This window comes from Puntigrus tetrazona, chromosome 23, assembly GCF_018831695.1.
Source record: "Puntigrus tetrazona isolate hp1 chromosome 23, ASM1883169v1, whole genome shotgun sequence".
In the NCBI taxonomy this organism is placed as follows: domain Eukaryota; kingdom Metazoa; phylum Chordata; class Actinopteri; order Cypriniformes; family Cyprinidae; genus Puntigrus; species Puntigrus tetrazona.
Window position 1 is genome coordinate 11,513,500 of NC_056721.1, and position 18,633 is coordinate 11,532,132.

An 18,633-nucleotide genomic window follows, 5' to 3' on the forward strand; every position below is an offset into this window, starting at 1 on the left:
AGATCTCTTTAAGTACAAATAAATACCAAAAATATGCACTAATAAGCTATTTAATATAGCCTAAAATTAGATTTTGAAGGAATTCATGTTTTTTTCCAGTGTTGGATATCGACGGCGGTCCCGTGAAGGTCTGCGGACAGACGATACCCTTTGAAGGTATTCTCAAAAATTGCCTTTGTGGCAATAGCTTCATAACGTGTGGTTTATATGCGGATTTGTAGACCGGAAACGTGTATCTTCTTCAGGAAATATTCCAGTTGTCACGACTACCTGGTCTCTGTGGCGCAATCGGTTAGCGCGTTCGGCTGTTAACCGAAAGGTTGGTGGTTCGAGCCCACCCAGGGACGAAAAGCTTTTTAATTATTTACTTCCTTTTTAATTTTATTTTCAATAAACAATAAAACCATTAAATTGAATGAATATTCAATAGAATGAATAGAAACCTAATAAAATGTGCAATTAAATACAATTTTCTTTTGTACGAACTGAAAGGACTTTTTTTAAACATGTTTTTTTTTCACTGAGTTTGTTTGAAATATCTTCAGTTTGATTTGACACTTCTAAACTTTAGGCATTTTTTATTCCTATTAAACCTATAGCTATTTTATTATTTTATTTAGCTATTGTTATATATTTAACAACCCAGACGTTATAATCACTCTGGTTCACTTGACTAAAAACCAGTAGGATTTATCCATAGGATTATTTTTGGATTATTGCAGGCTCCGTGACCGAAAAATAATGATTCTTACACATTTTGTTCATGATAATAATAATATTTAAAAATAAACTTGAAGTGTACTTTTAAGCCTAAATGCAGAAGAATAACTTAATGGCTATAACAAGCTACTCCAGGGTTACAGGACTTCAACCTCAGGACCACTAAGCTTTTTTTAGTCTTGAATTAAAAGAAACATTTTTCAGTAGTTAATTTGCGATAGTGTTACTTGTATACAGATATATAATAGTATACATTACTGATGTATTTTATAATATAGAAATATATTGAATTTGTGTTAAGACAATAGAACCCTTGTTTACGTGATACGTGATCTCTGCTGCACTGTGTATGCACCGCAGACATCGCTTCACTTCAAATAGACTAATACTTGGTACAACAATCTGTAATATCATGCGTCTTGCCTAGCAGGTTTTTTTTTTTATCTTGGGTGGCAAAATGAACCTTTACGATAGAAATTTGACTGAATATACGATAGGAATGTATGGAATGTAGCTTATTTTTGAGGGCTACTTTAAACATTGTAAAAAAGAGCGACCCCTTGTGTTAAACTCCGAGTAAAACTGCACGGTGTAAGTTCATCCCTTTCTTTACCTGTAGAGGGCGATAGACGCTTATTGTGAGATTGCTCTTTGCTCATGGAAGTTTTCAAGAGAAAACGGGACACCAGTGGAGAGAGAAAATAATATAGAGGTGTAAAGTGGCTTAATAATGTGAGATAACTTGACATGAGAGCAGTTACTGTAAAACTCTGCAATAGAGCATTGCACAGTTTTTATATTTAAAATATTGCCATTGTTTAAATCAACATGATTATCTTGAATTTAGTGAAAAGATATATTGCTATGTATTAGTGCTGTCAAATGATTCATTGCGATTAATCAAATCCAAAGGTTTCGGTGTACTATGTATATTCATTGCATGTATATATTAGATTAGATTAGATTAGATTCAACTTTATTGTCATTACACATGTACAAGTACAAGGTAACGATATATATAAATACACATATATATATAAATAAATATATATATATATAAAAAATACATAAATACATATATATAAATACACACTCATGGTGTATATATTTCTCATACTTAGGTTATGATCTACAGGTGACCAGTTTGTTTAAAACTCATAGGGTGTTAAAAAAAAAAATTATTAAATAAAAAAACAAACCTTTTTAGATCATGTCCGTGTGGAAAAACAAAGCCCACGAGAAGTGAATGTGCTACTTGATGTTGGCACAACGGAGCTCCCCGTCAAGACTTGTTAAGTACTGAGCAGATCTACTGTAACAACCTGAGCCTATCAAACCGTGTGAGCTGGAGCGGCAGCCATTTTTAAACAGTTCACAAGATCCCGCCCTCAGGCGTGTGACATCATCAGACCTATAGCTCTCTTAAAGGCGTAGCAGGACAAACTCTGATTTATTTCGTTCAGAACTAAAAGTATACACCGTTTACTGCGAATGAATGGATTTATTAACTGATGTTGATGTTGTCAGGTGGCGTTCGGTAACAAAAAATTATGGCTTCAGTCCGGCGAGGGTCCACATGGCCGAAATAGCTCAGTTGGGAGAGCGTTAGACTGAAGATCTAAAGGTCCCTGGTTCGATCCCGGGTTTCGGCATTTTGACGTTTTTGTGAATATAAGTCCTATACTTTTAACATAAAACAAAACAAATCTTTTTGTTTCATTATTAATTATATATATATATATATTTTTGGGTAGTAATTATGTTCCAGAATTTTACACCAAAGACAGTGGAGACATTAAATTATTTTACAAAATGTTTACACAAGACAAAATATATAGTCTTATGAAGAACAGATTAGATTTTATTGTGTTGTGTGTATGTATTCTGAAATGAGATAAAACAGCCAGGTGACTGGTATAAGGGGTGCAACATTTAATAAAACCTCAGATATAACAATTTGATAAAATACAACAGGAAGAAAGGCACCTGAGCAGAGAGAACCGATACAGTGCAACGGTGTCATAAAAACTAGAGCACTATTCTGAGCATTTAATCAACATTTTCATTTCTGTAATCAATATGTCACATTACACTTACGGCATTTTGCATTTTCTTCCAGGAATGACACTATTATTATAAAATTACATTCAAAATATATTATCTCCTCACATATGTGTACGTATACATTCCCAAGTGTTTTATTTCAGTACTTTTTTAACATCTCTTCCATTGTCTACTCGTCTAGCTTCTTTTAGACTTGCCTTTATGTGCTACTTTATCAAACATGGATTGGCAGGCAGATAGCTGACACCATGAGTCTGCTATAAGAATGAAAGGAATGACAATCCACAAAACATTCATAAACACAAAGTAGAACCAGAAATAGATGGGGTGACCGTATTCGCTGTGAATATATCCATTTCTGTGCTCAGTGAAGAAGTAGAGGACGGCACCATACAGCTGACCTGTAAGGGATGGTGGGTGTTGAACTTAATTGTGCTCTGTCTCTCTAATAAAAAATATTTAATACATTTTATAAATGCATAACCTTACCTAGAGACACAATGAGCTGCAGGACAAATCTGTAAGAATGGTTATACAGGAAGGCCAAAACAATCCATATACTGAAGGGACCCCACAGGCACGCGGTCACCGTCTCCATGCTAACAGTGAAATTATCCGCTCTGGAGAAAAGCAGGTTAGAAACAACACGCTCATTTTTGCATGCAGAAACACATGCAAGCATGTGCATCACTTACATCGCATATCTGCTGTCTCCTTTGGAATATTCTTTCCCTGCAGAGGAAAACGTAAGCATTATTGGTGTTGTTAGCAGAATGTTTTCAAACTGTTATTTTAAAACCTCCTAATAGACTTTGAGTTTCACTCACACAGTTGAGAAAGGAAACTCTGGTCTTCGGGTATGATGGTGTAGTATAAAGAGAACCATCCCTCGATGACCCCATGGATGAAGCCGCACACGGTGAACCAGCACAGAGCTAACCTCCTCCCTCCGCCAAGACTTCTTCCGGACACCTGACGGCCAGTCAGTGACCAGGTGGCGAGCAGCAGTATCCCAGACACAGAGAACAGGAATACCAGGATCTCTGACATTGAACGGTCATTAGCCACATAGTTGGGAATGGACAGGTTGCGTGGCCAATAGGGATGATTTACAGTGTCTGCTTCCTTCAACATCTGCAAACATAGTAATGTACGGAAATAAGTCAATTTCACTAGGAAAAAAATCAATCTGGAGTTGCAGATTTTTTTATTTAGCAGTAGATAATGTGGAAATAAATAACTGCGTGGTTGTACTTACTCTGGTGAGTTGTGAAATATCGTAGAAATGTGATTATTTCCCGCGATACCCTTTATTCTGCATGTAACTGTCTTCTTGGAGGTGGAGAGCACGGCGATGAAGTGCTAAAAACCTGCTCTTTGAAACTACATTGTGAAATTACAGAAACATCGCGCCATCACGTCACAGCCTACTATAAGCCCACGTGATACGCTCTGTCCAATCACCGATCGGTTTTGCGGGACGAACAACCCATCGTGAAATGTACTCGGCCTGCAGTTGGACGATCTCCTCGGAACATGCGTGTCGTCACGTGTAATTGCGAAGCGTGTGCACGCTGGTCAAACGCACGACGCGTCTTGCAAATGAATACGTTTCGTCTCGTAAATCGGTCGTGGCGTTTGTAAATACCCTGATGTTTAAAATGACTGGAAGCGTCTAAGTAAAAAAAAAAATGCACACTCCTAAGCCGTGATAGGGACTGATCCCTGCCGTGACCCGGATTCGAACCGGGGTTGCTGCGGCCACAACGCAGAGTACTAACCACTATACGATCACGGCGAGCTACCGGAGCTGGTGAAAGGGACTGCTGGAATTGGCCTTTCATACTTGTACTGCTTTCTTTTAACACGCAACGGGCTTCTTTTGCAGTAGTTTCCGAGTTTCAAAACACGAACATAGTACTTTTCCTAGCATGCTAATCACTCAAACAGTGTGATTTACAATCATATGCAACGCGCCATATTTGCATTTTTATGTTAATCTTTGTGAGGATTGAGAAACTCTGCCACTGATTTTTTTAATAACTTAATAATTGACCCTACCAGTACTGGATACGATATTTAAAACTAACACAAAATACAAACGATATAAAGTTTGAACAGTTTTGTTTATGAGGCTATGTGCATCCGCTAAAAGGGTGAGCTTTTCTGACTCAGTATATCTCCCATATGGTCTAGCGGTTAGGATTCCTGGTTTTCACCCAGGCGGCCCGGGTTCGACTCCCGGTATGGGAAGTGAAGCTTTTGTTGTTGTTGTTTTTTTGCTTTTGAATTTTGTAATGATACAAAAGATGTAAGCAATGCGTTTTTTTACGACTAAAAGCCACAAATAAAGCATATGCAAGCGAGTTTCACTACACAAAACACACCGGATGGACATCAACGTTACACAACTCGTATTTTTGTGAAAAAGACAAACATTTTTTTATGTTATGAGTGTGCTTAAATAAGCATGTAACAGAAAATCCTGTGAAATATAGTCTTCACAAAATTCGTTTTAAACTACGCAGTCTCACGTAACAGCTGATGTCATGTGACTTCATGTCACGTGACCGGTAAAGGTTCTCCAAAATCACCCCGACAGCGTTCAACGGGAACACATCTCTTTTCTTCACTTATTTTCTGTTGTTTATTAGCCGGATAAAACGAAAGAAATGCTTGTTGACCAGCAGCTTCGTCTGGACGAGCAGCTGCTGCTTTTCATGGAGCAGCTCGAGGCTCTGGAGGAGAAACGACACAGACTTAATTCCCTCATAGAAGAGGTAACATGTTCAAGTACGCTTGATTAGACCTACAGAGCGTTTATACGAGCTTGTTCATTGTACACGATTTTTGACATTTTAATTTGTATCCCAATACATTTAACACAGGGATGGTTTTCAATCGCCAAAGCTCGTTATTCAATGGGAAACAAGCAAGTCTCTGCTCTGCAGTACGCTAGCGAGATGGAAGCGCTTGTTCATGTGAAAACTAGGTCCGTATCGTCACGTGCAATCAAACAACATTTGCTCGTGCATTAGACTTTAACATAGACCGGCGTGTTTGCCTCAACAGCGTGTTAGAAGATGGGACAGCTGAGTTCAAATGTGAGAGAAAAGAGAATAAAACAGAAGAACTGGAAAACAACACGATAGAAGACATTGGAGCAAAAGAAACGGGCATGTCTGGTTTATTGATATTTTAAATTACTGTATTGTGTTTCGATTTGTTAGTCTTTCCACAGTGTTGCTCATCTAACATATGTAAGCACTTCAATCTCTAATTGAGTTGCTTTCTGTTCATGACAACATTTTAGGTCTTAGAAGGCGAATAAACACCAAACAAAATGGGGTTAAAGAGGAACAGGAGACAGGTCCTCAAGTAAAAAGGAAGGAAGAATCATCGGCTCCAGAGCACAGGGATCCTTTGAAGTGGTTTGGAATCCTTGTGCCACAAAATCTGAAACAAGCCCAGTCTGCATTTAAAGAGGGTGAGCTTAAGTTTCTTTTATTCTTAACATTTGTTGCTTATACACTGACATATTTTTTAATATGGATTTACATGAATAAAAAAGAAACGCACATTTTCTTTCCCCCAGTCATCACTCTCTCAGCAGAAATTGCATCTCTACAGAGTTCAATACTTGCTACAAGAAAAGAGATGCAGGCAAAGATGAAGGAGAAACAGGAGAATCCAGAGAAGACTCAAAAGGAAATAAAAAAGGAATAACTGTGACTATTCTTTTCATCTTTAATCTTTATTTATTGAATGTTTGTATGAACCAAATAAACCCATGATCCCTAGCTTAATCTTACGGTGTTGAATAATATCAAATGTTTTTCCATGTCAAGAGATCACTGAAAACAATGTTTTCCTAAAAAAAAAAATAAAAATCTTCAGTTAATTGTATTATATTTCTTTGAGCAGTAATGCACAGTTGATAATCTAAAATGTATAAATGTACTACAACATTAATTCAATTCATTTTCAGTGCAGTCGTTTTGGAGAGCCTGCTTTGTGGTTGAACGTAATTTTGTCATTTTAAATGTAAAACCCCCTGCAATCATTAACTATCAGATATTTCCTGTGCCAAGCCACCGTTATTTGTATAGTGTGTTTTACAATACAGATTGTGCCAAAGCAGCTTCACGGTGATAGACAGTAAAACATGGCATGGTTATGGAAACTCACCTGAGAAGACTGCTGTGAAGCAGCTCTAAAACAGTGTCATTGTTGAGATCAAGCCGTTTTAGTTTTAATCCAGGTAAAAACTCAATAACAGACAGAATTTCACTGAAATCAGTAAATAAAGCAGCCAACAAAAAGCATCGTTCTACCCGTCTCTTAAGTGTCTGAATCCTATCCGTCACATCATTAAAATGCATAGCCAGCGCATGTTGTTTTTCAACAATTAAAGATGGCAAATCCATTAGATTAAACAATGACAAGCTGCATTTGCTTCTCGAAAAATATGCTATGGCGTCTTGCGTGTTAAATGTAATTCTTGTCAACCTACCTAACTTTTCTTCCTTCCCGATTTCTGCCGCAACCTCAAAAAGCGTAAAAGAAGTGGCAAACGTGCACGAGCAGTAAATATCAGGCGCGTCCTCGCCTCTTCTCGTCTCTTTGGGCTATAAAAATCATTTAATAACTGTCTTAACTCAACGTCCAAAACGTTAAACGCGCAAACCACGTTCTTTGTTGCGGTTACTTCGTTAGCCTTGGACGAAGTAGCAGCAAGCGCCCGTTAAAGAATAAAAACCTAAATTCTCCAAACGGAGGCGGAATGGTAAATAAATAAATAAATTCCCCGTTCGCCGTCTACTTCCTGGTGTTCGTCGGGAAAGAGCTGCTAGCGGATAGCGATGTTTACGGTCGGGTCCGACACCGGGCATTATACCGTTCGCGCGCTCGCACAGATTTGACGGACGTCTGTTTTGGTGTTTTTCCTGAAACGTGTGACCGAGGAGATGTTTTCACAATGACAGGACGATGCGATCAGTGTCGGACCAGGTGAACGCGCTATCTCGGTCAGATTACCATCCTCTTATCTCCATGCTGAGACGAGGCTGTTAACATCGAGTCCCAAAAGCTAGACCAATATTTGATAAAGCACGAAAGAGGATATCGCGCTGTTCTCGTTTGCAAGTGTGTTAGGCTGCTCTTACTGTATTGTCGCTGATATCGTGGAAGATTTGAAGATCACTGATGGCGTCAAAATCTAGGGTCTCCATTCTGGATTACTTCAATATCGTATGTGAGGGAGAAAATGGCAAAATTGAATCAAACTGCAAAGCTTGTGGCACAAGGATTCAGGCTAAACGAACAGTCACTTCTAACTTTGTTACGCATTTAAAGGTAAGGGTTGTTGTTGTTTTTAAATCTAACAGTGTTTTGCATCTAATATCATGACAAATGTGATAGATTTAACCACCAGTGCGTGGCCACTATTCAGGGTCGTGGAAATGTGTAGACTAATCGAAATTGCAATTTCCTGGTCAATGGTTACAAGTATTAATAATAAATATATAATATTTAAGTAAAATGTGCATTGTTATGGCAGTTTCTTTGAAGTTGGTTTATGATACAAAAATGACTGGAATTGTCAAAGAAGTTTAATAGAAAATGCAAGAACCTTATTCTGCTCTTTGTGTGTGTTTAGATATAGAACCCGAAGTACATAATCACTAAAACATATATGTAATTCACCTGTATTTAACTGTCACATTCACAGCGCAAACATCAAGCCATGTATGATGAGTTTGTGAGGAAGAAAGACGTGAAAAGGGAGGCAATGCAGATGTGTACCGGCCCTCCAAGTGGTCGGGTGATCTCTCAAAGTGGAGCTGGATTGAACAAATTTGACTACAGTGATCCTCGCCAATCCCTAATTTCAGAAGCCATCGCCAAGATGATCATCCGAGACCTGCAGCCGGCACAGATAGTGGAATATGAGGGTTTCCGTGAGCTTCTTCAGCTCCTGGAGCCCCGTTACATACCGGTACCGTGCCATTATATACAACAGCAGCTCCTGCCAGCCTATGTCTCCCAAGTGCAACTAGCTGCCAAACAGGCTCTAAAAGGAGCCGAGTCCTGCAGTGTGACCCTTGACCTGTGGAGAAGCAGCTCTGTGGGTAATAACAGTGGTGCTGGGTTTCTTGGAGTCACTTGTCATTTCATTAACGCAGACTGGCACATCAGATCTGCTCTTTTGGCATGCTTACCTCTTCCAGACCATGGCAACACTCAGCAAATACTCAGCGAGTTTGACGAGATCTCAGAGTCCCATGGCATGTCTGGCAAAGTGTTCAGAGTCGTCGCAGACATGTTGCCCTGTGAAAACAGATCGGCTTTCCGCCTTCCTGGGTTCAGTCTCATTGGAAATGGTGAAGAAGATGAGGAATATGGTAGCGATGAAGAGTCTAGTGCAGGGGAAGCCAAAGAAGCCATTAGTAGCAACGAGAACAAATCTTTAGATCAGTGTCTTGGTCGAAGTAGGATAGACTGCTTTGCTCGATTACTAGCTCAGTGTGTTAAGGAAGGAGTTTGCGCTTCCCCTCAAATATCAGTACTTCTAAACAAAGGAGCCCACCTGTATAATTACATAACTGCTACAGTGGCTCCTGAAAAACTTGTCCAAGTGTTCGGCTCCAGCACCTCAACAAACTGGCAAAGACCATCATCCACAGACAAGTGGAACGCTCAGTTGAAAATACTGCGGCAAATGGTAGAGTCAATGGATTTTCTTGAAGACATTGTGGATAGGAATGACCTAGTTCTCAGTAGCTTAGAAAAAGCAGAGCTACGGGAGCTGGTTGAGGTGTTGGAGCCTTTTGAGGAGGCCTCAGACATGGTCCAAGGAGACAAACATGTGTCCATCAGCCTAGCCCTGCCCTGTGTGCTCGGTCTGCGCAAGCACCTGGCTGAGGTCGTAACTCACCAGTGCTCAGGGATCGTGATGGGACTGTCTCAAGCTCTGGACCGCAGACTCGCAGGCATTCTTGAAGACCCTCTTTATGTAACGGCAACCACCCTGGACCCACAGTTCAAGCTGTCCTGGAGCAGTGACAGCGACTGGCACAAACAGGTGCTGCTGGAAGAGGTAGGAAAGCATACTCGGCCTTTGAGTCCACTAGAACATCACTCAGAGGCCCAGCCGTCACCGTCCAAACGATGCAAGCTGTTCTCTTTCATTAAGCAGAGGCCGACCGCCCAGGCCAAGACCGTGGAGCAGGAGCTGTCCACATATCTCCACGAAGAACCCACAGATGAGGATCCACTACAATACTGGAAACGCAAGTCCATCGATTTCCCCCTGCTCTCCCAAGTAGCCAAAAAAGTTTTTACCGTGCCAGCAACAACCACTTCAGTGGACCAGATATTTAACCTGGTTAGCAAGACGCTCAGACCAGAGCAATGCCGACTTCTGCCAAAAAACTTGGACACGCTGATTTACTTGAAGGCTAACTACAGGATACTTTGGTCCTGAATGCAAAGAGAGCTCTTTTCTTTGAATTTTCTTTGTACTGATATCAAACCAAACACCTCAAATGCAAAATGGGGATTGTGCCTGATATATATCTATCTAAAAAACTATTGTTGTCAGCAAATATTATTATTTTTTTGGTTAGGTACAAAGGATAGGCCTAAATTAGATAAATTAAGTACCCATTATGGGTAACATTTTATAATCACTTTCATCTATCTATCTATCTGTTTGAAAATCTAATGCAATCTAATGAAAAAGGAAATGAAAGTTATTATAAAATGTTAACCTATTATGACTCATTATCAGATCCTGTTTGCTTTATTAAAGAGTTTTATAAAACATTGTTCTGTCAACTCACTTTCACTACCCTAGAACGCAATAGGATCATACAAGTGCAGTGCGTACTGTACTTACCCTTGATTAATTAAGTATTTACCTAACAATTATCCTTCAAAGCATGATGTAGAACCCCGGAAAACACTATTCTTGCAGCCAAATGCTTTCTCAGAACACCTTTAACAATATTACATTTCCAGCTAAATTAAACATCGTTATTAAACATTTGGTGTATAATAGTTAGCTTTATATTAATCTAAGATGAAAAGAATTGGTCAAATAGAGTTTCAGTGTGGCTGCCAGGTTTTTTGTGTGGGTTCTTTGTGTACAAAACCCACCGGGTAGAAAGCTGCAGGCAGGTTCTGTAATTGAAAATAATTACATTTCAGGCCTATGGGGAATCGCTGAACGCTGACTGTGGACTGCAGTCTTTCCTAGCTTGGAGGGCTGAACGGAGAACAAGCAAGCCTGTGGGATATTAAGAAGAGTTGTTGTGCATTAAGGACCTTTTTGTTGTGAAAAAGACTTTTCCATTTCAGTAAAAGTGTTTGTTATCAAACTTGACGTTTTGTCCCGTCATAACTGCTGGGTCAGACAGTAATATACCGAAGGCCAGGCAATTTGAAGGTTTTTATACTACGATCTCAGATGTCAGTGTGTGCATTTACAGTTATAACTGCAGCACACTTGTGCATCTCAATAGAGTTTATGAGTGCTTGCATTCTGATCATGTGGAGAAGAAAACAGCAGAAAGACATTCAATCAATAAACTCAATTTCAAACAGATTTATGTGTAAGGCGGGGCAGCAGTGCTGCAGTGCAGATATAATGAAGTGTGTGTGTGTGTGTGGGATGTAACCCTGATTTCAGTCTCAGTTGGGCTACAGTATCATATTCTGGGTAACATTGTACTCGCAATTGCATTTTCTATTTGTGCACACATAATTTGCAACGTCTGCCATATTTTAAATGGAAACGCAAAGTCCATTTGACATTTCATTTTCAACATGCATGCAGGAATGGGCCCAGCCGTATTGAAACAGCAATAGCGGTGGCTCTGATTGCAATTTCATTTCCTCATTGTCACGCTCCGTTCTTGCCAAACCTCAAAAGAAATTGCAGTCCTGCTCGCAATTGCAATTTCTATGCCAACAAAGGATGACTGTCAGTCAGTTGCTGTGGATGTGATGTGTAGGTGTGTTGTGTGGTAAATTGGTCAGTTTTAATTTGCTATGAAAATAACATTTATCACTGGCAAGGGCTGTGACTGAACACAAAGCACGTTTTAAGCAACTGTGGTCTAATTCTTATCCCAGTCAAACTATGAATGTAACATATTTCAAGCATTTAATTTGTCTACAATAAGCTGAAACATTTTAATTCATTTATTAGCTTTATTCGCCAAATGTGCGTAACGCACACAGCTTATGAAATCCAAAATCAAATTTAATGGGTAAAACAAAATACATACTGTTACTGATCTTTACTGGATAAATGAGCCAGCAATTAAAAAAAACGAAATATTAACACAGTTATATAAATGGCAAGAATCATTTTACAATTCTTCCAATTCAAACTCTTTAACGGTTTATAAATGATACTCCATTAAATAATTCAGGGAAGACTTAAAAACAATGAAATTAATATTTTTCTTATCCTCTGCGGCCTCCTTGAAATAAATGATTTGCACGTTAAATCAGTCCAGCTGCCACTGTAATAAAACACATACAGTCTGCAGTGCACATATAAAAAGGTGTTAAAAAGGTCAAATAAAAATGAAAAAGATAATAAGAATGTACAACAATGCAATAGTCAGGTGGCGAGGACCTAGTCACTTTTTTTTTTTTTGAAAACGGTAATTAGTCTAAAATTAAATAGTAATTATGCTTTTATACAAGAAAAAAATAATAACTAAATGTGACATATTGTATTTTACACAATGAGTACATCCACATTTATACCAAACAATAAATGATTACAGCTATTTGACAGAGATGTATTTATACTATTCATAACTGATTTATCATCAGCATTTCTGTTCTGAGAACGTGTTCTATATAGGCAGACATCCTTAATAGCAATATAGCTAATATGTGACTGCTAATACATAATTAATGTAGTGATTAAACAGCATTTTATTGTTAATATCCATACAGCAAGCGGCTTTATAAATCACCTTGGTAAATGTCTACACATATAAATAACTTTATGCCTCAAGAGTCACATTTAGTAGAATAGAGTTTAGCGATTATATAATGTATAATTATTTAAATTATATTAATATAAAGCAATCAAGCAGTTTAAATATTGTATCACATACAGCAGGCCTGTGTCACCCTACTCAAGACTACTTAGTATTTGCAGATAATGTTGGACATACTTCCAACTTTTTTTAAAGAGGTGGTGTGACAAAAACAGGCGTTTGAGATTTGCTATATTATAAACCAGCCCTTGGTAAATATGAGCAAAGGTCTTGATTTTTGTATTCTTTTGATCTTTCATTTAATTAATTATAAATTAATTAAATTCTAACTGATCATTAAAGTAAAAAAAAAATGAAACAGGGGGAAAAAATCATTGTGAAATAAATGCTTTTTCTAGTTCATATTTGCCACAATTAACGGCAAGTCATAGCTAAACAATGTTATAGATAGATAGATGAATGAATAATACAGTTTCAACGCAGTTACATTTTGAGACAATATAAAGCAGCTCAGATTGTCAGATATGATGGAATAACACCTTTTATTTTATGTGCTATTTTTATAAATAGTAGGTGGCACACCGTGTATACCGCCCAGCAAACTAATGCACTCAACATTGCCAAAACCTTTGGACTTTCCCTGGTTTCCCAGCTGGCAAAAAATCAAGCGTGTGTAAAAAAAAAAAAAAAAAAAAAAAAAAAAAAAAAGTCTGGCAGGGAACTAGTAACACAGTACTAATGACTTCATTGGGCAGAATGGGGGGCATTGGCTCTCTGTACAGGAATCTAACCTTAAAACCACAGTTCACATCTGCGATTGTTATCTTCTTCAGAGTGACTCAGTTCCTCCATCACAACATCTTTAAGTGTCTGTAAACGGTAACAACACAGTTCCCTCATGGGTCAGAGAGTGCAAAAATTGAATTCTTCAGGGACTGGCCAATGCCATGCCGACCTTTAGACCACCTTGATCTGAGAGTAGTAAAGACCTAAAGTGAACTATGGCATTCACTATGTGAAGAGACTGAGTCATTCTCTACTCTCTGCCAAACTACAGTTATTAATAAACTGCCTGTTGTTGGTGTGTGAACAGCAATAATATCCTGATCTAAAGGGGAAGGAAATACCTGATGAATGTGGGTTATATGCCATTAAGTATCAGTGCTCATTACACATTTGAAATCGAGGAAGAGGAAAACAGCTACTTGATGCACCTGTTGGACAAAATGGGTTGTGACGCGTTTAAACAATGAACGTATAAAATTCCAGCCCCCTATTATATTTTAGCCTTTTTTTAGAATGGAAACAAGAGAGCAGCTGCCCTTCAGTCTCCCCCTCTCTCTGACCAGCTCCTGTTTGTCAGAGAGTTATCTTTATCTTCATCTTTAACTCTCAGACTTAGGAACATATTCAGGCTGTCATCTCTCTGACTCACATGCTAAATCAACAGCACCCTTCACAGGCTCACAGCTAGCAGACTCATTTCAGCCATGGCGGACAGAAAGGACAGCAAGATCCCCGGTAAAGGCAACCTGATGAAGAAGAAAGAAAAGAAAGTGGAGAAAGCCGAGAGCAAACCTGAAAAGGAGAAAGAAAAAAACAAAGATAAAGGCGAAAAGGAGACAAAGAAGCCAGAGAAGACCCAAGAAAATCAGCAAAAAAATGAGGAGACGCCTCAAGGAAATGGGGAGGTGGCAGAAGGAGCCAAAGGCCCTGTCAAAGATGAGGAGTTTGAGCTGGAGCCTATGGAGCTGCCTCCATTTGAGATCATTGTAGGGTACGTCAGGCATATTTCTCATCTCTCATCATAAACTGGATCCACAGTAATATTTCTATTAGGGCTGGGAGATACATATCGATCAATATATTATGCGTGTCTCGTCGGTAAAGCAGGTTCTTTGATATTGACAAGATTCTCAGAAACGTGGAAGCTGTTAAAGCAGACTGATTGACTATTAACGTCAGGTTTTAAAACTGTTCAACCAGCACACATGGATGGCCATGTAGTGTACATGAGGGTCAAAAACAGTCAGTTTTCATCTCTACCACTCAATGGCTTCTTCTTTCAAACTAAATAATACTCTAGAGAAACCCACCCGAGACTTTACCGGAATTTATTTCAACAAAGTGATCAATACAAGAACATTAAGTCCTTTTGAGTCACTGTAGACGTTGTTTAATGTCAACGCATTACGTTTTGAAGCTGGGTGTATCCCACAACTTTGACTATTTTCAGGAATGAAGTCATGCAATAAATTCCAGCTTTTACTTTAATCTAAGCTACGCTTTCTCACAATAGACCGTGTTAAAATTCTTACTTCCAGATTCCACATGTCTTCCTTCTTCCTACAGAGACAGAATGAACCCGACCTTCTTTAAGTTCCAATTTAAAAATGTGGAATATTCCTCCGGACGCAACAAGACCTTCCTGTGCTACCAGGTAGACATTCAAGGAGGCGCTGGGGAGACAGAAGGCCTTCGCGGCTACCTGGAAGATGAGCACTCGGGTTCACACGCTGAAGAGGCCTTCTTTCAACAGGTGCTGGCCTATTATGACAAGTCACTCCACTACACAGTGACCTGGTACATGTCCTCGAGCCCGTGCGCAGCCTGCGCTGCTAAGCTCGTAGAGATCCTGCGAGCACGCAAGGCAATGCGCCTTAATATCCACTGCTCCCGTCTCTTCCAGTGGGAGGAAGCAGAGATACAGGCCGGACTTCAGGCACTAGTTGGGGCGGGGTGTAAAATACGCATGATGAGGCCGGTGGATTTTGCGTATGTTTGGTCTACGTTCGTTGAGAATGAGGAAGATAACTTTACACCCTGGGAGGACTGTCAAGATAACTACGATTATTATGATGAGAAATTGTGTGATATTTTAAAGTAGGGTAAGGAGCCGCTGCTGGCTTCTGATTAAGACTGTTAAAAACAACCTGAGCACCGCCTTTAAGCGGATTTTGTAATTAAAAGCTAATTATAACAATGTCCCTGTAATGACAACAGCATTGTTTTGTCTGTCAACACTATTCATCCTGTTAAATCACTTTGTTGACTTTACCGAATTTAAAGTCATGAATTCAAACCACAAAAATATATAAGTAATACTAAATATTATTTTAAGAAAAAGTTAAAATATTTGGGTGAAAAATTCAAGTATAAAATTCCAGTTAACTCTAAGCAAATTATTTTGCTAAGTAAAATATAGTTTGACCTAAGCATCATACTTATTTCGTTTTTTAATTTTATTTTTTAATTATTATTAAATTATATGATGAGTTTTGGCATCGCGGACAGTGTCCCTGTATATAAAACAATAAACATGAGTCAATTTCCTACCATGAGCACAATCTAAAGACAGCCGTATGACAGCGTCTTGCTTCTCAATGCTATTTCTACAAACTTACTGTAGGCTTGTCTTCCTGACGTCCCCTCAAAACTACACATTTTTTGCTGTCTCATTTCAAAGGCTGCACCCTCCAGAGGTCACATCTGTCCGACATATCTGTTGACCATTACATTCTTATGACAGAAATGACTGTAATTATGCCTCCTGAGGACTAACAGTGAATTTTTATAATGGTTGGCTTTCCGAAATAAGAGAGGATCCGTGACGTACGAGGCTGACTAATGTAACCTTTGGAGGGTGCTGCTTTCGAAATAAGTCACAGATTTTAAATGCCTCATGGAACACAGTTGCGAACCAATTTACTGAAGAAACAATAACGGAATAATGGTGGAATCATTGTTTATGGGACATTTATAGTGCGTAGCATAATTTTTGGTGATAATTATTGGAAAGATACAAACTAAAAAGCATAATTGATCAAACAATCCAGTGACCCTCTAGTGGTGAAAAGAACATCCACAGAATTTAGGAGGATGAAAGAACAATGGAACTGAACCCCTATGTATTCTTAGTGTGTATAACTGTCTTAAATACTTGTGTTTCCCAGAACACCACACCCCATACAGTACTTTGTGAAATTCCATTGGAATAAATTACCATCCTCCAAACATTCTTCAAGAACGTCTAAGAAATAATGTGAGGTTCAGACCTGCTGTGGTCTAGATTGTGTACACAGTGATGGAGATTTTTGTGTCCTGAAAGACTTCTGTGATAATGGAAGACACATTTTCCCATTTCAGTCTATCCAGGCCACAGCCAATCCTAGCAAGAGAAAATGACATCGGTTATTGCAATCTATTCAACAGCATGATAAAGAAAATTCTAATTATTTCCAAGTAAGTATTTCTAAACGCAATTATCAAGCTATATTAGTTTTGACAACTGCAGAATTATTCTCATTGTTATTTTGCAAGAATCCTATTCAAAATAAGAATGTGCATTTAAATTAAAAACAACACTACTGTTATTAAACCTGTCAGTTTACCGAGGCATGGAGATACTGTTAACCCCATTGGCCAAGCAGTGTTCCCTCATAGACACGAGGCTGTTTCTGAGAATGTCATAGGTGGGTTTTTGGTTGTATTTTTTCTTCGTGACCTGATTCAGGAAAAATTGGGAAAAAAGGTAAGTTTTTCTAAACAAGAAAGAAAGCTTCATTTATTTAGCAAATGCTAAAAAAATGTGAACTAAGGCCATCTTACCAGGTAGTAAACAAAACGGTCCGATATTCTAAGCACAGCACACTGCCCAGGTTGCTTCTCTGCGCAAAACAGAAGACAAACGAGAGAATCAGATGGGTGTAGTTTGAGCTTTGCTTCTCTGCACCGCTAATTCTCACTCACTCTGCGCCAGAAGCTCATCTACTCCCCCAAACTTCTTCTTGAAGAGCACAGCGATCCCTGCTCCCATGCGGCAGTCTTCACTGATGCAGTGCGCCAGGGCATCGGTGACCGGACAGGTGAACAAATCCCCTCTCTTGTGCAGAAGCTGCCACCCTGACCTGCACACCAGCTGCGACAAGTGAGGAGGAACACAAACCCAAACAGGCGTCAAAACAACCAACGCTTGCACAGCCATTGCATTTTTTTATTAACACCACTTAATCTTTGGTCAATCTTTGCACAGATTTGAAAAGTGAAAGATCACGTTTTTTTAAAATTACACAAATGAAGACATGCTTACTTTTGCCATTCCTTCGTCCGCACGTTTTTGTACTTCAGATTCCTTTGACATTTGAGCACTGGAATTAATTTCTGTGTGGACACATTTTATCTTGACTACAAAAAGCTGCTGAAGAGTACAGTACTCTTACTGTCCAAGAGAAATATGCAGGTAATTTGATAAACACACATAAGGGGCACACCATATGTCCATAAGGGGCAATACTGAATTATGTTAAACTTATGTTTATAATCATCAATAAGTAAATTACTAATGAATGAGATTAAATGGAGCAAGGTGTGTTTACATGTTCAAGTCACTGTTTAGATACGTCGAGTTCCGGCTAGAGCTACCGGACTGATAACTTACCACAACAATACTGCCCTTTAAACGTTGATACAGCATGGATAAAAACACCAGGTTTCTCTTTTGCTTTGAGCGCAGGTTTAAATTCAGTCTAATGATAGGCTTGAGTGCCACCTAGCGTCAGGGAGCGAACCTCATAACTGCACTGACAGGCACTGAAGGCGGAGAACACCGAGTGAAAGCTTACCTGCAAATCATCAAAAAGTGCAAGCCAAACAAGCTTCTATAAAGCATGCATTTTTTTGTTTACGTGAATAGGTCTCACACATCAACATTATGGTTATTCTACAATTGCTACTATTTGGAAAAAAAAATATGAATATAATAATACAGTTTTTTGAAACATGAAAAATGTCCATGCTATTTTCTTTAAAACAGCATGGACATTTG

General features: G+C 38.8%; 5 protein-coding genes and 4 non-coding genes across 10 annotated transcripts; 6 read left to right on the forward strand and 3 right to left on the reverse strand.

The window, feature by feature from the left end:
• Positions 1–273: 273 nt before the first annotated feature.
• Positions 274–347, forward strand: trnan-guu. The gene has a single exon. It is a non-coding gene; the product is annotated as a tRNA-Asn (tRNA).
• A 1,952-nt stretch (positions 348–2,299) lies between these two features.
• Positions 2,300–2,372, forward strand: trnaf-gaa. The gene has a single exon. It is a non-coding gene; the product is annotated as a tRNA-Phe (tRNA).
• A 265-nt stretch (positions 2,373–2,637) lies between these two features.
• On the reverse strand, positions 2,638–4,203 carry LOC122328724 (EBP cholestenol delta-isomerase). The gene is made up of 5 exons (XM_043224591.1): positions 4,043–4,203; positions 3,612–3,918; positions 3,480–3,516; positions 3,274–3,404; positions 2,638–3,185 (listed from the first exon to the last, which is right to left on the reverse strand). The coding sequence occupies exons 2-5, from the start codon at positions 3,916–3,918 to the stop codon at positions 2,962–2,964; spliced, it is 699 nt and encodes a 232-aa protein (XP_043080526.1). The 5' UTR covers positions 4,043–4,203; the 3' UTR covers positions 2,638–2,961.
• Positions 4,204–4,510: 307 nt separating this feature from the next.
• On the reverse strand, positions 4,511–4,582 carry trnah-gug. The gene has a single exon. It is a non-coding gene; the product is annotated as a tRNA-His (tRNA).
• Positions 4,583–4,965: 383 nt separating this feature from the next.
• Positions 4,966–5,037, forward strand: trnae-uuc. Its single transcript has one exon. It is a non-coding gene; the product is annotated as a tRNA-Glu (tRNA).
• A 295-nt stretch (positions 5,038–5,332) lies between these two features.
• Positions 5,333–7,106, forward strand: ccdc115 (coiled-coil domain containing 115). Its single transcript, XM_043224592.1, has 5 exons — positions 5,333–5,564; positions 5,673–5,776; positions 5,857–5,960; positions 6,098–6,271; positions 6,380–7,106. Exons 1-5 carry the CDS (start codon positions 5,457–5,459, stop codon positions 6,508–6,510), a joined length of 621 nt encoding a protein of 206 aa, XP_043080527.1. The 5' UTR covers positions 5,333–5,456; the 3' UTR covers positions 6,511–7,106.
• A 144-nt stretch (positions 7,107–7,250) lies between these two features.
• si:dkey-109j17.5 (zinc finger BED domain-containing protein 4) lies at positions 7,251–11,369 on the forward strand. The gene is made up of 2 exons (XM_043224589.1): positions 7,251–8,139; positions 8,516–11,369. The coding sequence occupies exons 1-2, from the start codon at positions 7,990–7,992 to the stop codon at positions 10,268–10,270; spliced, it is 1,905 nt and encodes a 634-aa protein (XP_043080524.1). The 5' UTR covers positions 7,251–7,989; the 3' UTR covers positions 10,271–11,369.
• Positions 11,370–13,906: 2,537 nt separating this feature from the next.
• On the forward strand, positions 13,907–16,162 carry apobec2b (apolipoprotein B mRNA editing enzyme, catalytic polypeptide-like 2b). The gene is made up of 2 exons (XM_043224590.1): positions 13,907–14,586; positions 15,162–16,162. The coding sequence occupies exons 1-2, from the start codon at positions 14,300–14,302 to the stop codon at positions 15,694–15,696; spliced, it is 822 nt and encodes a 273-aa protein (XP_043080525.1). The 5' UTR covers positions 13,907–14,299; the 3' UTR covers positions 15,697–16,162.
• A 375-nt stretch (positions 16,163–16,537) lies between these two features.
• On the reverse strand, positions 16,538–18,311 carry oard1 (O-acyl-ADP-ribose deacylase 1). 2 transcript variants are annotated; one of them, XM_043224596.1, is made up of 6 exons: positions 18,247–18,311; positions 17,899–17,969; positions 17,559–17,727; positions 17,418–17,476; positions 17,201–17,313; positions 16,538–16,977 (listed from the first exon to the last, which is right to left on the reverse strand). In XM_043224596.1, exons 2-6 carry the CDS (start codon positions 17,947–17,949, stop codon positions 16,875–16,877), a joined length of 495 nt encoding a protein of 164 aa, XP_043080531.1. In that variant the 5' UTR covers positions 17,950–17,969; positions 18,247–18,311; the 3' UTR covers positions 16,538–16,874. The 2 variants fall into 2 exon arrangements, with proteins under 2 accessions (XP_043080531.1, XP_043080529.1); XM_043224594.1 differs by having other exon boundaries at positions 17,899–17,940; positions 18,247–18,298.
• Between the last annotated feature and the right edge of the window lie 322 nt (positions 18,312–18,633).